This window comes from Somniosus microcephalus, chromosome 7 (genome assembly GCF_052327205.1).
Source record: "Somniosus microcephalus isolate GS21.2 chromosome 7, FLI_Smic_1.0, whole genome shotgun sequence".
Taxonomy (NCBI): domain Eukaryota; kingdom Metazoa; phylum Chordata; class Chondrichthyes; order Squaliformes; family Somniosidae; genus Somniosus; species Somniosus microcephalus.
This window is the reverse complement of record NC_140993.1, coordinates 271,424,065-271,441,673: the sequence shown is the minus strand read 5'-3', so window position 1 is coordinate 271,441,673 and position 17,609 is coordinate 271,424,065. Positions and strand designations below refer to the sequence as shown.

The window sequence follows — 17,609 nt, the reverse complement described above, 5'->3', positions numbered from 1 at the left end:
GTGTGGTATGTCACCAGCCCAACTCCTGATGGGACGTCGGCTAAGGTCAAACCTACCCATCCCGGAGAACCTCCTGAAAACAAAAGAGGGGGAGAAAGTGAGGAAGTTCAAAGAGCAACAGAAAGAAAAGCAAAAGTACTACTATGACAGAGGAACACAAAACCTACCTGAACTCCACACTGGTGACCAAGTAAGGTTGAAAGACAAAACAAACACATGGACTCAGAAGGGAACTGTCCTGAGTGAAGTTCAACCAAGATCATACACCATTCAGACAGATGAGGGTGCTGTTCTGAGAAGAAATCATTGAGATCTTCTCATGGGACCAGCCACAGCAGGTCAAGAGACTGATACTGGTGAACAACCTGATCACACAGCTGAGAACCAATCATCTGAGGCAACAACTCAGATTCAAGGACAATCAATCAGAAAATCCTCAAGACACGTGAAGCCTCCTGAGAGACTCATTGAGCAAATTTAAGGACTATTGTTAAAGAAGGAAGTAATGTTATCTTATTCTTTCTTCAAGTTCTAGTGTATTGACATATTTCATGTGAACACACAAAGCAAGGGTAAAAAACCTTGATCATGATAATGATAATGTAAGTTCATTAAATGTTGTTAGTTAAAAGTAAAATACTTTTGTTTTAAGAAAGGGAGATGTAATGATATCAGCAAATAGTGATGATATTTGTCTGTGTTTGATTACTTATGCCTTACAGCATATTTGTCTGTGTTTTTGATTACTTGTGCCTGACCAGCAGAGGTCATGTGAGAGACAAGCAGTCCAGAGGAGTTTTACTTTCCGTTTCATTCTAGATGCATCACAGCATAGTGTGTTCTGTAAAAAGCTGTAGAAAGTCTTGAACAAGACTTTAGATTAAACAACATTCTCTTTCAGAAATGAGTCTTTATTGAACCCAAAAAGAAATCAAAACAATTCTCATGTTCCTTCTGTTCATAGAAACATAGAAGATAGGAGCAGGAGTAGGCCATTCGGCCCCTCGAGCCTGCTCCACCATTCAATGAGATCATGGCTGATCATCCAAATTCAGTACCCTGTCCCTGCTTTCGCCCCATATTCCTTAATCCCTTTAGCCTTAAGAAATATATCCAACTCCTTCTTGAATATATTTAATGAATTGGCCTCAACTGCCCTGTGTGGTAGAGAATTCCACAGGTTCACCACTCTCTGGGTGAAGAAATTCCTCCTCATCTCTGTCCTAAATGGCTTACCCCTTATCCTTAGACTGTGACCCCTGGTTCTGGACTCCCCCACCATCAGGAACAGCCTTCCTGCATCTAGTCTGTCTAGTCCTGTTAGAATTTTATAAGTTTCAATGAGATCCCCTCTCATTCTTCTAAACCCCAGCGAGTATAAGTCCAATCGACCCAATCTCTCCTCATATGTCATTCCTGCCATCCCAGGTATCAGTCTGGTGAATCTTCGCTGCACTCCCTCCATGGCAAGAACATCCTTCCTCAGATAAGGCAACCAAAACTGCACACAATACCCAAGGTGTGGTCTCACCAAGGCCCTGTACAACTGCAGCAAGACATCCTTGCTCCTGTACTCGAATCCTCTCGCTATGAAGGCCGACATACCATTTGCCTTCTTAACCGCCTGCTGCACCTGCACAACAAAGTTATTGAAAGACTCTCTTAGTTTGCATCACTTAATCTGAACCACTATTACTTCTGAGAACAAAGTTTGGCTTGCAATGACGCAGTGGTAAACTATTATGTCTGGCCCATCAGGCATCACGAGGAGGATAAGCAGCACAGAAGATGACTTAATGCTGGGTGTAGAAGGTGAGTGTTACAGGTTTTATCTTTCTCCTCCTCCTCCTCAATTCTTCCTTCCTCTTCTTCCTCCTCCTCCCACCGCCCCTGGCCATTTTTTGGTGGTTAAGGGGTCATATAGGTGGAAAGCAGCTTGGGGGAGTGCTCCGCTGCTGCACCCCATATCTCCCCACCATTTTCTGCTGGCTGGTCTTGTTTGGAGGAAACTGCACCCAGCCCATATGTAGGCAGACGCACGGTAACGATCGGGCGAGGGGACCCCCCAGGACAAAGATTCTGAGCCTCTCAGAGTGTTGCCATGCACAGGCTTCTCTGGGACCCTCCTGATCTGCATGACTTAGTTAGATAACACATGATGCACTGGCAAACCTCTTAGGGTTCATCTTTATAAGAACATAAGAAATAGGAGCAGGAATCGGTCACTCGGCCCCTCGAGCCTGCTCTGCCATTCAATGAGATCATGGCTGATCTTGGGCTCAAAGCCACTTCCCCGCCCGCTCCCCATTACCCTTCACTGTCTTATCTTGCAAAAATCTGTCTATCTCCACCTTAAATGTATTTAATGACCCAGCCTCCACGGCGCTCTGGGGCAGAGAATTCCACAGATTTACGACCCTCTGAGAGCAGAAATTCCTCCTCATCTCAGTTCTAAAAGGGCGACCCTTTATTCTGAAACTGTGCCCCCGAGTTCTAGATTTCCCCACGAGGGGAAACATCCTCTCTGCACCTGCCCTGTCGAGCCCCCTCAGTATCTTATATGTTTCAATAAGATCACCTCTCATTCTTCTAAACTCCAATGTGTATAGGCCCAGCCTGCTCTTTACCATGCCAGATTTGAAATGTTGTATTCAAACAAAAGTAAAACTGTTGCTTGCTTATGTTGCGACAGGACACTGGGAAGCTTTCTAGAATGTGTCCTAAATGCCAAGATGTATGGTTTTATCTCTGCATTAGTGGACATACATTTTCACTGCACTGTTAAGGAGGCAATTGTGATGTCGTAGTCACCATCGTGGCTATTTCGATGAGATTTATACATGGAGTGGAGACGTTCCCAACAGGAAAAGGGCCCGCCTTGCAACAGAAAACAAAAAGTTTTGTTTTTTTGCAGTTCACTTCTGTTAGGCCGGATCAGCGCTGCAGAAGCGAATCACTTGCCTAAACCCTGTAAATGCTGAGCTCTGTCTCTGGCACGGCTCAACGTTAATGGGTTCTCCAAGGTCCAGACCATGGCCTGGATTCATCAGCTGGAAATTAGGTGCATGGTTAAGCTTTTGCAAGTTGATTCCCCTATTGCCTGGCTGCACTGCCAAACCCGTATTGCAAGTGTGGATTACAAATAGGGGAGGGAGCCTTGGGCAGCCACAGTCACACTGTGCAATGTTGCATGAATGTCTCCATGTTAAGCGGGAAACGTTATACAATACTTGCAATGTATTTAACTAAATTCACGTCGAACAATTCGCTGGAATCTATTTCTCAATTAAATTCTTTGCAAAAATATTTTTTCCCCTCCCCGACAGCTACTGTATATCCAAGTGGAATGCAATACATGACTGTACAAGAATATATGAGGTGAGTTTATTTTTGCATCTGAAATTAATGTGAAAGCAAAATGTTGAATCTGGCACAGTGTGTACCGGGGCTCCACCGTGGAGTGGTGCTCAGTGAGCAGTCAGTCAATCACAATTTCCACCCATTGATTTCTCGATCTTGTCTGTGCTATCAGGAGATGGTTTCGGGTAGAGTCGCGCTCGTGCATCCTCTACTGCCCATAGCGCCCTTGGTGGAAGACGGCTGGGAGCTGGTTGGTTGATGGTGAAAGACATAAAGGAGGGAACTGGGAGAATAAAACATAACTGACCAAAAGTAGATTCACAATCCAAAAGGAAAATGCAGTTTTACCGAGGGTATCACAGATGGCGGGGTCGAAATTGCCGTGCGTTTTGCATCTTTTCCGGGTCCAAAATTGGGGGCCACAGTGTCAAATGCTGCAGCACATTGGAACGCCGGCGTCGGTGTGCACGACACAATATTGGTTCCGGCACTCAACGGGCGCCCTGGGTGGCTGCCTGCAACAAACCACAGGCATCATTTAAATCTGTCAGTGAGGGCCCTGTGCTTGTAGCAGGACGCTCTGGTTAACTGGGTGGCCGTGCGCGCTTGACACGCCGCTTCCTAAACCCGCCCCGCCAATCAGCTCCCACAAGCGGTATTTGAAGGGATCCTCTGCTCCATCAAGTTAAGTTTCAGGCTGCTACTGTGCTTTTGTACCAAGTTTTTAGCTGTTTTGGATAATGGTTTTTGCTGTTAAATAGTTTTGCCGAGTTCCATTTGTGGAGGGCTACAACTGTTTCCCCTGAATTTTCTTGTTCAGAATTGCTGAACATGGGGAATGCTGCTGGGCTGGGCTCTCGGGCTCCCGAATCAGGAGGAGCAGTGGCAAGGAAGGCAGTAAAGACCAGCACAGACTGCAAGAAGAGGGCAAAGGAGTCATTTTGGCACAGACCATCAAACCTGAATCTCACAGAGGCGCAGTGTGTAAGGTGGCTGTGTTTCAACAAGGAGACAGTCACTTACCTGTGCCATCTGTTGGAGTGAGAATTGGAGCCCAACATCACAGCAAACAATGCATTGGCTTTGGCAGTGAAGGTCACCGTGGCTCTAAACCTTTATGTCTCCCTCTCATTCTAAGCTGCTTTTGGTACCATCAGCAACATCCGTTCGTTTCCACACGGTGATCCGGAAGGTCACTGATGTGCTGTTTGTGAGGCGGCAACAGTTCATTAGCTTCCGCAGGAAGGCTGACCAACAGAAAGGAAGAGCACTGGGATTTGCCTGCATTGCTGGAATCGCGCAGTGCAGGGCTTCATAGACTGCACGCACACGGCACTGCGAGCTCCCCATCAGGAACCAGCTCTGTTACTGAACAGGAAGGGCTTCCATTTGCTCAACGTTCAATTTGTTTCTGGCCACAGGCAGCGACTCAAGCAGGTCTGCGCCTGCTTTCCTGCCAGTAGTCATCATGCAGCCAGTCCTCAATACACCTCTGTTCCATCCAGAGCATTGGGTGCCAGGCTGGCTGCTGGGGGACCAAGGACTATCCCCTCTGCAACTGATTCATGACTCCTCTCGGGAATCCGGGCACGGACTCAGAGTGCTGATATAATGAGAGCCATGCAGCAACAAGGTTTCTGATTGAGCAAACCGCTGGCGTCCAGAGACGATGGTTCTGCTGTCGGGGCTGCTCAGGAGGGGTCCTTCAGTCCAGTCTGGAGTGAGTGTCAAGATTCATCATCATTTTCTGCATCCTTCACAATATTGACATCCAAAGTGCAGTAGCTGTGTAGCTACCCGAGGAGGAGGAAGTGGAGCAGGAAGATGAAAAAGGGGATGACGATCATGGCCCAGCACCACAACAAGCTGCCAGAGCTGTAAGGCAGCAAATTATGGAGGAGTGATTCTCCTAAACCATCCCTCTCCTCCCCAGAGTACCAACACTCCCTCCTTCCATCTGACCCAGTCCTGACACCCATCATATCAATGCCCACAAAATGTACAACTTCATAATCTTAGTGATGTAACAGGAACACTCATGGAGACCAGCAGCTCTATCGTAACACATTTTATCACTGCTCCAACAGACTCCATCCTTGATTTAATGAATGGTTACATGACTGATGCCTATCTACAAATCACCCTTGGGCAAAGTCCTAGTGCCGGTCTTCTGTGCTGGGTTACCTATTCTGGTGTTCCTATGAGATGGCTCCTCAGTGGTTCCAGTTTGGGAGGTGGAAGGCTGCTGAACGTCTGCTGAGGGCACTTGAGATGGCCGTTACAGGTGACCTTGAGGAGCTGTGGCTGTTAAGGACCTGGCTGCGGACTGCTGAGACTCAGCTTTCACTGGGAGAGTCTCGCCCAGCTGACTGTGTGGCATCACTCAGAGAACCGGCTGAGAGGCTGCTGCGGGAGCAGACATGCTGTCATTCTGAGAGAGGACAGTAGGTGCATTTCCCATTGAACCAATGTCACTCTGAGGGACCTGAGCCTTAATGCACCCACTGTTCTGCATGAGAACAGCGTGCAGGCATGCTGGGAGGCTCTTGAAGCCGCTGTCCACACTCTGTGACGTAATAAAACTCACTACGCACTTGGTTTGAGTATAAAGCAAGGCTTTAATCAACTTGTTCCAAAACATGGAGGTCTAGTTATCTTTCATTAGTTCCTGTTTACACAATGTCCTGGGCAAGCTGGGCCCACGCCCGAGTATTTATACTCCTTGGACGGCGCCACTAGCTGGCCGTCCAGTGTTATTTCATGAGTCTTTCTTCATGGATCATAAGATTCATAACACTCTGTATCCAGGCTTTGTAATCCAAAGGTGATGTTGGACCCCAGAGCCAAGATGGCAGCAGTCTGAGCTTCCATCAGAGCTGCCAGACCTGTCAACAGAGGCTCCATCACTGTTGGGCCCCCTGCAGTGCTCAGAGAAATGACCACTCGCTCCATGTTTGACTGCAAGGTTTCGATGCCGTGTGCAAAGACAGCACACAAGTTGGAGTTGGAATCCTCTCTGCTCTCCAACATTAGCGCAAGCTTGATGGGAGTCCAATGCATTTAGAAGGCCCGTGGGAATTGCCATCAGTCTTCTTATGTATGGTAGGTGACATGAATCTTGTCATTCATGTGGAAATGACTATGAAATAATACTGGGCGGCCTGCTGGTGGCGCTGTCCAGGGAGAGTATAAATACTTGGGCATGGGCCCAGCTTGCTCAGGACATTCTTTAACAGGAACTAGTGAAGGACACAATTAGATCTCCATGTTGTAAAACAGTTGATTAAAGCTTTGTTTAACGCTTAGACCAAGTGCCTAGTAGTTTTCTTACGTCAGTAGGCCCTTGATGTCTCCATCTGTACCCTATGCTGCAGGACTAGGATGTGAGCTCTCCCTCTGGCGAGCTGCTTCTTGGGCCGTCCTATTTCTCCTGCCCTTTTAAGAACTAAGACCATAAGACGTAGGAGTAGGAGTCTGTCATTTGGCCCCTCGAGCCTGCTCCGCCATTGAATAAGATCATGGCTGATCTGATCTTGGCCTCAACTCCACTTCCCTGCCTGCTCCCCATAACCCTCGACTCCCTTATCGTTCAAAAATCTGTCTATCTCCACCTTAAATATATTCAATGACCCAGCCTCCACAGCTCTCTGGGGAAGAGAATTCCAAAGATTCACGACCCTCTGAGAGAAGAAATTCCTCCTCATTTCCGATTTAAATGGGTGTCCCCTTATTCTGAAATTATGCCCCCTAGTTCTAGATTCCCCCACAAGGGGAAACATCCTCTCTGCATCTACCCTGTCGAGCCCCTTCAGAATCTTATATGTTTCAATAAGATCACCTCTCATTCTTCTAAACTCCAATGAGTATAGGCCCAACCTGCCCAACCTTTCTTCATAAGACAACCCCTTCATCTCTGGAATCAACCTCGTGAACCTTCTCTGAACTGCCTCCAATGCAAGTATATCCTTCCTTAAATAAGGAGACCAAAACTGTACGCAGTACTCCAGGTGTGGTCTCACCAACGCCTTGTACAGTTGTAACAAGACTTCCCTACTTTTATACTCCATTCCCCTTGCAATAAAGGCCAACATTCCATTTGCCTTCCTAATTACTTGCTGTAGCTGCATGCTAACTTTTTGTGACTACTGTGCACCAGTGCTGGGTGAATCTCCACATGCCGAGCCCTATAGCCTACCCTCTGAACTGCGCACAGTGTCAGGTCAAGTGACGATTAGTGTTATGCAGTGCTGACCTCTTTTTGTTTCTTCTGCTCCCTGAGGGCAGTAGGCAGAGACAAATGAGTGGCTTCTGAAAGAAGCAGCAATTTGTTATCCACAATATGTATGGATGTGTCATTAAGTGAGAAGGGAACAAGGGGAAGATGGTTTAAAACCCTGCAGGACTTCTCCAGTTTCACCAGATGCCACGCTCCTGACACACCCTGTGCCCATGATGTCCCTGTTCTTCAAGTGGGGACAGTATATGGATGAAGTGTGGCCCTCCCTCCTGTGGCTGCCTGCTCCCTGTTATTGTGTGTCGCCTTGCCCTGCAACAAAGTAGGAAGTGTGTCAGTGTGAGAGTAGTGCAACGTTTTGAGGACATACAGGTCAGGGTAGAATATTGTTGCTTGTGTGTGAAAGATGGCAGAGAAGTGAGGAGGTAAATGAAGTAATGGTGAGGAGAGTAACAGGTGCAGAGTGCTGCAGTAGGAGTTGAAGGAGGTAGAGTGAAGTGTGCTGCAGTGATTGTAGGAGAGTGCTGGAATTTCAAAGGAAATGAAGAGGACTGAGTGCTGGGGCAACAGGTAGTGCAAAGTGAACCAAAGAGTAATGATAGATATGAGTTAGAAGGCTTACCTTAGCCTCATTAGATCACTCAACTTTTTCATGCATTACAGCCATGAGCTGGGGTAATATTTCTGGCACTGACCCCCTCTGCCGCCTCTGCCCACTCGTGCCGGGCAGCTTGCCTTAATATCTTCCTGCCATCTGGTAGATAGAAGACGCCCCTCCTCCCGCTGACCTCCTCCGCCAAAAACCTCCGGCGCAGTGTCTGAAAAACGGTGGGCCCTTGCGTCTTCTCTGTGATTGCCATTGCCCACATTTCTCAGTTATAGTTGCTTGCAGCCAAAATGCACCTCCCCTTTCAGAGGAGTAGGCTACCTTTAAATGGCATCAGTAACATGCACTGTTGATGCTCCCCATTAGGCGAGCTACCAATGAACAGCGCGAGTAGTACAGACAGCGCACCTATATTATTTAATTAATCAGGGTGACCAATTTGATGCTTTAGTTGTGATCACATGAACGAGCAAGTGCCCATTTTGTGCCTGAAATCAGGCTTAAACCAATTTCTACCGTGCTATTTCTTGGTTAAAACACCATCTAGCCTGTCACCTTAACAGCATTATCTTCCTCTCATATGACACAGAAGCACACATGAAAAGTTGATGTGAAAACCTGACCAGAATACCTGTTGTAAAGGAAGGTGCATGTGCTGATGGTTACTTGAACAGGAATATTCTGACAGAAAAACAGCATAAAATTCATTCATTTCATTTGTGGGACCTTACGGTGTGTCAATTGGCTGCCACATCTGCCAACATAATAATGGTTATTTTTTAAAGTGCAGGCAGTGTTGTTATGTAGGTAAATGTGGCAGTCAATTTACAGAGGTTTGACAAATCTCCTTCAGTCCTACATTGGAGTTTCATCCGAGATTATGTGTCGCATTCCTGGAGTGAGGCTTGGACAAGCTACTTTCTGACTCCGAGGTGAGAGAGTGACCAACTGAGTCAAATTGACCCTGCAATGGCTATGAATGAAATGGCAGCTTTAGTACTTCAAGATATTTTAAATGGAGATGTGTGAAGTGATGCATTGTGAAAGGAAAAATGAGGAGAAACAATATAAACGAAATGGTAAAACGTTAAAGGGGGTGCAGGAACTGGAGATTCACGTACACAAATCTCTGAAGGTGGCCGGACAAGTTGTTGAAGCTGTTTAAAAGAAAACAATACGTGATCATTGGCTTTATAAATAGACACTCTGGGGAGACGTACAAAATTCTTACAGGGCTTGACAGGGTAGATGCAGGGAGGATGTTTCCCCTGGCTGGGGAGTCTAGAACCAGGGGTCACAGTCTCAGAATAAGGGGTCAGCCATTTAGGACTGAGATGAGGGGAAATTTCTTCACTCAGAGGGTGGTGAATCTTTGGAATTCTTTACCCCAGAGGGCTGTGGAGGCTCAGTCGTTGAGTATATTCAAGACAGAGAGCCATAGATTTTTGGATATTACGGGAATCAAGGGATATGGGGATAGTGCAGGAAAGTGGAGTTGAGGTAGAAGATCAGCCATGATCTCATTGAATGGCGGAGCAGGCTCGAGGGGCTGAATGGCCGACTCCTGCTCCTATTTCTTATGGTCTTATGTTCTTAAATTGGCTAATCCCCAAAAATGAGCATGGGGATCATGGTACGCAGTTAACCTGTGCCTGTTAATTGCGTTCCAGACAGCAGAGTAAATTCATGCTGTCTGCTGCTTTACACGATTGTTGCATTCAGCCAGCACTACCTGTGCTGTTCCTTACCTGCACACATCAGCAGGGGGCCCGATATCATGAGTGGCTGGCTCTGCTTAAAGGCAGCCTGCAGCTCTTAAAGGGGGGGTGCATTGTGGCTGCAAGAAGTGGTGGGGGTCATTTGGAAACTGAATCTGTTGTCTGACAGTTCACTGAACATGCGAGAGGGCGAGCACCAAGTTTACAGACGCTGCACTGGAGGTGTTGGTGGAAAGAAGGAGAGTTGTCCTGTATCCGCAGTGGGGGGGGGGGGGCGGGGGGCAGGAGTACCTCCAGGCAAATACTCAGGAGACAGTGGGAACAAGTAGTGGAGGAGTGTCACTCCAAGAACATGGATGCAGTGCAGCAAGAAGTTTAACAATCCCACGAGTTGTCAACATGAGTGAGTTCACCTTCAAATGGCACATTCTACTAACGGCACCTCTAGCACCATCCACTGCTCGATTCACTGCACCCCCATCGCCCACCTACCAACAATCTCGATCAATCAGTACTCAGCCCTACAATCCATATGCTTTATCTCATCCCCACACACTTAGCACTGTTGAAAGCCTGCTCTTCATGACCTCTCTTCATCGTCCAGTCAGGCTCAATTCCAAGAGCAAGGCCTACCAGGCCACCCATGTCTGGAAGCAACTTGTTTCAGCGTAAGCTTTTAAACAAACAATAAAGTACTTCAGCAACAGCCAGACCACTCCCTGTAGACTATTGACACTTTAGGCAAGTATAGGAAAGCTCCAAAAACATGTACAATTGCATCAGCAGCCAAAGGAAATAATGCAGCAACTAACCTGGAAGTAGTTCATGATCCCTTTAAGTAAGCGCTGGTGGGGGGTCCGTCACGCTGTTTCACATCGTGTCCAGCTGTGAGTGGTTATGACGGGACATAGGCTGGAGCGTGGCATTCAATAATGGCAGCGCTGGCGTCAAGTCAGCATTGCACACTGATTGACATCACAATCTGCCTGCTCTGCATGCTGCCGGCGATTGTTAGGTGCACATGCACGCAACCCCCTTTACCAAGATGGCGTCCGGTGCACCTCCCATCGGAAGTGTGCGCGCGCATCTCAGGCACCATTTGTGAGCATTGGGAGGCCACGCAATGCCTAAAAAAATCAGCGCTACGGTGTCTAATTTCTCCCCACATAAAAGCAAGGAAGTTATGGTAAGCCTTTATAAATCACTGGTTAGACCTCAGTTAGAGTATTGTTTCCAATTCTGGGCACCACACTTTAGAAAGGATGTCAAGGCCTTGGAGAGGGTGCAGAGGAGATTTACTAGAATGGCTCAAGGGATGAGGGAATTCAGTTTTGCAGAGAGACTGGAGAAGCTGGGATTGTTCTCCTTAGAGCAAAAAGGTTAAGGGTAGATTTAATAGAAGTGTTCAAAATGATGAGGGGTTTTGATACAGTAGATTGGGAGAAACTGTTTCCACTGGCAGGATGGTCAGTAACCAAAGGACACAGATTTAAGACAATTGGAAAAAAAGCCAGGCGGAGATGAGGAGAATCTTTTTTACTCAGCGAGTTATGATAATCTGGAATGCATTGTGTGAAAGGGCGGTGGAAACAGATTCGATAGTAACTTTGAAAAGAAAATTGGACATATCCTTAAAAAAGAAAAAATTGCAGCGGAGTGGGACTAATTGGATTGCACTTTCAAAGACTTGATGCAGGCACAGTGGGCTGAATGGTCTCCTTCTGTGCTGTATGATTCTATAACTCTATGTAAAAAATTGACCACTTTATGTTGATCAATAGGACCTTGCACATTTACTCTGAAAAGCATGCACTGACGAGATGGAACAGCTTGGCTTCAACAACCTCAGTCAATAGTGGGCCCAAGAGGTGAGTTACTCTGAGGCGACGCAGGACTCAGGCAGTAACAACACGGTAAACGTTACTATTCATAAACATTTGGCACTTATGTACTTTAGATGGCAGGGAGATTGATGCTCAGGTGCTAATTCCCTCGTTCACGTTAATATAACTGATCAGGGGTCGGGGCGGCTGCCAGCAAGGAAAGTAGTGGGTGGGTGGGGGGGATCCACGATTGCATAGAAAAAATATAGAAACATAGGAAAATAGGAGCAGGAGTCAGCCATTCGGCCCTTCGAGCCTGCTCCGCCATTCAATATGATCATGGCTGATCCTCTATCTCAATACCATATTCCCACGCTCTCCCCGTACCCCTTGATGCCCCTTGTGTCTAGTCGCAGGGTGACAATGACCCAGATTATTTTTTGTGGGCTGCGGAGGAACAGTCCCAGTCCTCCAGAGTCCAGAAAAGTAAATTGGCACTTACTTTTGCTTGTTCCGTCACTTGTGGAACTGGTCATACATGCGCAGGCTCCAGCCTAAAAAAAGCAATTGTGATCCTATCTATGGCATGGGGCCCCGATTTCCAGATTGAGAGGGGCCTGTTGCCTGAAACTGGTGGGCCTGCCACATCACTGGTGTTAACAGGGCAGTAAGGCCACCGACCCTATTTTAAGTCTGTTACCCCCACCCTGTTAACAAAGCACACAAATGCTTCATAAATAGAGGCATCAAATACAAAAACAAGGAAGCTATGCTAAACTTTTATAACTCGCTGGCCAGGCCTCAGCTGGAGTTTTGTGTCCAATTCTGGGCATTGCACTTTAGGAAGGATGGCAAGGCCTTGGAGAGGGTGCAGAGGAGATTTAATAGAATGGTACCAGGGATGCGGGACTTCAGTTATCTGGAGAGGCTGGAGAAGCTGAGATTGTTCTCCTTAGAGCAGAGAAGGTTAACGGGAGATTTAATGGAGGTGTTCAAAATTACGGTGGGGGGTTTGATAGAGTAGATAGGGACAAACTGTTTGCACTGGCAGAAGGGTTAGTAACCAGAGAAGATAACTGGCAAAAAAACTAGGGGGGAAGATGAGGTAAAAAATTTTTTTTTATGCAGCGCGTTGTTGTGATCGGGAATTAATTGCCTGAAACGGCGGTAGAAGCAGATTCAATAGTAACTTTCAAAAGGGAATTGGATATACACTTAAAAAGGAAACATTTGTAGGACTACGAGGAAAGAACAGCAGAGTGGGACTAATTGGAGAGCTCTTTCAAAGAGCTGCCATAGGCATGATGGGCCGAATGGCCTCCTTCTGTGCTGTATGATTCTATGATTAACTCCAGGTGATGTCAGTCAAAATCACCCCCTGTGTTTCTAGCGTTCTCTGGTTCTACAATTGTATGTTTCCATAGCTATAAGTTGGATAGTTATATAGTACTTTAGTACAGTGCTATACTTCTCTGGTTCTACATTGTATGGTTCTATGGTTCTATGGTTTTATAGTTCCATCATTCTTTGGTTCTTTGACCAACAAATTTGGCACACGGAAATGGGCGTGGAGTTGGCGGAGCGATGTCTTTGCAAACCTGAGGGCCAAGCCAAATTCAGCTTCAGCCCTCCTTTAACTGTCGCCTACTCCAAACGGATGCCCTGCTGCAGTTCGCTAGGTGGGTAGGAAGTCAGCCAGCTTCTATAGTGAGCTGGCCAGCAGATTGAGTCCATGGGAGGGTTGGAGGCAATCCTGGGGGGTTGGGGGAGAGTCTTAAATATCCCGGCATCACCAAGGTTTCTTTCTGGACCGAGGAGGAACACTTCTGCTTTTCCTGGCCCGCCCACGAAAATAAAAAAAATACCAATTTCCTGGGCGTTTTCTTTTGAGTGGTCTCCAGCAGTCCCTGTTTCAGGTGGGCACTATAGATGACTAAAAGTCATCCGAGCCATTGTGGCACCTGTCACAATTGTGGCATAGTTCAGGGGCAGCAGATTCCGATACAACTTTCAGAGATTTTGCGCTGATTTTGCCTGGAAAAACGGGCAGCTGTGAGTTGAATTTCTTCCGCTTTGGTTCTATAGTTCTTTGTCACTGAGGGAGACGGGCTGCTCACTATATTGGTCATGATGACATTGACATGAATCAACTGAGCGGCCTGCAGGTGGCGCTGTCCAGGGAGAGTATAAATACTCGGGCATGGGCCCAGCTTGCTCAGGACATTCTTTAACAGGGACTAATGAAGGACACAACTAGACCTCCATGTTGTAAAACAGTTGATTAAAGCTTTGTTTAACGCTTAGACCAAGTGCCTAGTAGTTTTCTTCTGTCAGACGTCATATGCTTGTGTCACAATGATGTTTTCTTGATACAATGACTTGTGTCAAACTTACCCACGTGATTTTAGTGTGGGTTTGGCAAACAAACATTTTACATCAAGGTACTGCCCTTAAAATAATATTATTGCACAGGAAGGAGACAGGCTAGTATTGTATATGTGGTGGAACCAGAAATCTTCTTTAATCTAGTATAGCAGCTGTGAGTGAAGATCTCTTTTTGCACTTTTTCCTAGTTTCTTTCCATTATCTATTTTCTTCAGGTGAGAGGATATAGTTTATGATTGCATAGATTACGTTGGCAAAACTTTTCTTGGAGATAGTGAGCCATTGTTTTTCATGTTTGATTGCAGGTGAGGTAATGTTTTATTTCATGATTGTGCTTTGTATTCATTGAAATGCATAGAAGTTATAACAAAGAAACAGGCCATTCAGCTCAACCAGTCCACGTAGATGTTTACCCTCCATGTGAGCAACTGGGCCTAACCCACATTTTTTTTATTTGTTCCTGGGATGTGGGCATCGCTGACAAGGCCAGCATTTATTACCCATCCCTAGTTGCCCTTGAGAAGGTGGTGGTGAGCCACCTTCTTGAACCGCTGCAGTTCATGTGGTGAAGGTACTCCCACAGTTCTGTTAGGGAGGATGTTCCAGGATTTTGACCCAGCGACGATGAAGGATCGGCGGTATATTTCCAAGTCAGGATGGTGTGTGACTTGGAGGGGAACTTGGAGGTGGTGGTGTTCCCATGTGCCTGCTGCCCTTGTCCTTCTAAGTGGAAGAATTCGCGGGTTTGGGAGGTGCTGCCGAAGAAGCCCTGGCGAGTTGCTGCAGTGAATCTTGTAGATGGTACACACTGCAGCCACGGTACGCTGGTGGTGGAGGGAATGAATGTTTAAGGCGGTGGATGGGGTGCCAATCAAGCGGACAGATTTGTCCTGGATGGTGTCGAGCTTCTTGAGTGTTGTTGGAGCTGCACTCAACCAGGCAAGTGGAGAGTGTTCCATCACACTCCTGACTTGTGCCTTGTAGATGGTGGAAAGGCTTTGGGGAGTCAGGAGGTGAGACACTCGCCGCTGTACACCCAGCCTCTGACCTGCTCTTGTAGCCACATTATTTATGTGGCTGGTCCAGTTAAGTTTCTGGTCAATGGTGATCCCTAGGATATTGATGGTGGGGGATTCGGTGATGGTAATGCCGTTGAATGTCAAGGGGTGGTGGTTAGACGCTTGCTTGTTGGAGATAGTCATTGCCTGGCAATTGTGTGGTGCGAATGTTACTTGCCACTTATCAGCCCAAGCCTGAATGTCATCCTGGTCTTGCTGCATGCGGGCATGAACTGCTTAATTATCTGAGGAGTTGCGGATGGCACTGAACACTGTGCAGTCATCAGCGAACATCCCCACTTCTGACCTTATGATGGAGGGAAGGGCATTGATGAAGCAGCCGAAGATGGTTGGGCTTAGGACATTGCCCTGAGGAACTCCTGTAGCGATGTCCTGGGACTGTGATGATTGACCTCCAACCACCACAACCATCTTCCTTTATGCTAGGTATGACTCCAGCCAGTGGAGAGTTTTCTCCCCGATTCCCAATTACTTAAGTTTTACTAGGTCTCCTTGATGCCACAATTGGTCAAATGCTGCCTTGATGTCTCACCTCACCTCTGGAATTCAGCTCCTTTGTCCATGTTTGGACCAAGGCTGTAATGAAGTCTGGAGCCAAGTGGTCTTGGCGGAACCCAAACTGGGCATCAGTGAGTAGGTTATTGGTGATTAAGTGCCGCTTGATAGCACTGCCGACGACATCTTCCATCACTTTGCTGATGATTGAGAGCAGACTGATGGGGCAGTAATTGGCCGGATTGGATTTCTCCTGATTTTTCTGGACAGGACATACCTGGGCAGTTTTCCACATTGTCAGATAGATACCAGTGTTATAGCTGTACTGGAAATAGCTTGGCTAGAGGCACGGCTAGTTCTGGAGCACAAGTTTTCAGCACGATAGCCAGGATGTTGTCGGTGCCCATAGCCTTTGCTGTATCCAGTGCGCTCCGTCAATTCTTGATATCACGTGGAGTGAATCAAATTGGCTGAAGACTGGCTTTTGTGATGGTGGGGACCTCAGGAGGAGGTCGATATGGATCATCCACTCGGCACTTCTGGCTGAAGATTGTTGCAAACGCTTCAGCCATGTCTTTTGCACTCACTTGCTGGGCTCCACCATCATTGAGGATGGGGATATTCATGGAGCCTCCTCCTCCCATTAATTGTTTAATGGTCCACCACCATTCATGACTGGATGTGGCAGGACTGCAGAGCTTTGATCTGATCCGTTGATTGTGGGATCACTTAGCCCTGCCTATAGCATGCTGCTTCCGCTTTTTAGCATGCATGTTGTCCTGTGTTGCAGCTTCCCCAGGTTGGCACTTCATTTTTAGGCACGCCTGGTGCTGCTCCTGGCATGCTCTTCTACACTCCTTATTGATCCAGGGTTGGCCCCCTGGCTTGGTGGTAATGGTAGAGTGAGGGATATGCCGGGCCATGAGGCTACAGATTGTGGTGGAATACAATTCTGCTGCTGCTGATGGTCCACAGCGCCTCATGGATGCCCAACTTTGAGCTGCTAGACCTGTTCTGAATCTATCCCATTTAGCACGGTGGTAGTGCCACACAACACGATGGAGGGTGTCCTCAGTGTGAAGATGGGACTTCGTCTCCACAATGACTGTGCGGTGGTCACTGCTACCAATGCTGTCATGGACAGATGCATCTGCGACAGGTAGATTGGTGAGGACGAGGTCAAGTAGGTTTCTCCCTGTTCTCATATCCCTTTATCCTTTGCCTTCATTCACCTATCCAATGTCATCTTAAATGTTGGCGCACACCAGGAAATTACTCTGAGGTTGTGATCCACTGCCAACACCCCATTTACACGTCTACCCGGGGTTTTTACTAATCTTCCGCAGAAGTTACAGTGACCAATCGGGAGAACCCCGAGCAAATTCCCTGTGCTAGTTTCTGTTTCAACCAGTAACCCTGGAAGTAATTCCACAGCAACTCTGTGTAAAGATGTTTCTCCTGCTCACTGTTTTAAATCTCTTGCATTTAATCTTGTATCTATACCACCTTATTCTAGACCCCTCATTTACCTTGCATCTATCTACCTTGTCTCATCTTTTCCTAATCTTAAATACTTCTATCATATCGTCCTGTAATCAGCATTGTTCGAACTAAAAAAGGCCCAACTTTTAAGTCTTTCTTCATATTTGCATTTCCTCACACTGGGCAACATCTTTTAATAACTTGGTTGTTATAATAGGGGTAGAATTCAACTGGTGGTGGATCGGTCACCTTTTACACACTGTCATAAATCTCATCATCGAGAAACTACCTATGAAATAACACTGGATGGCCAGCTGGTGGCGCTGTCCAAGGGGTATAAATACTCGGGCGTTGGCCCCAGCTTTCCAGGGACATTTTGTAAAGACAAGGAGCTAGTGAAATACAACTAGACCTCCATGTTCTGAA

General features: G+C 46.9%; 1 protein-coding gene across 1 annotated transcript in view; it reads left to right on the top strand.

Annotated features, from left to right (window-relative positions):
• Positions 1 to 17,609, top strand: part of itprid1 (ITPR interacting domain containing 1) — a 176,335-nt gene that overhangs the window by 20,948 nt on the left and 137,778 nt on the right. Inside the window, exons 4-6 of the mRNA XM_085993776.1 lie at positions 1,759 to 1,812; positions 3,327 to 3,378; positions 11,701 to 11,787. Of these exons, the coding sequence (XP_085849902.1) occupies positions 1,759 to 1,812; positions 3,327 to 3,378; positions 11,701 to 11,787 (193 nt within the window). The remainder of the gene's footprint in view (positions 1 to 1,758; positions 1,813 to 3,326; positions 3,379 to 11,700; positions 11,788 to 17,609) is intronic.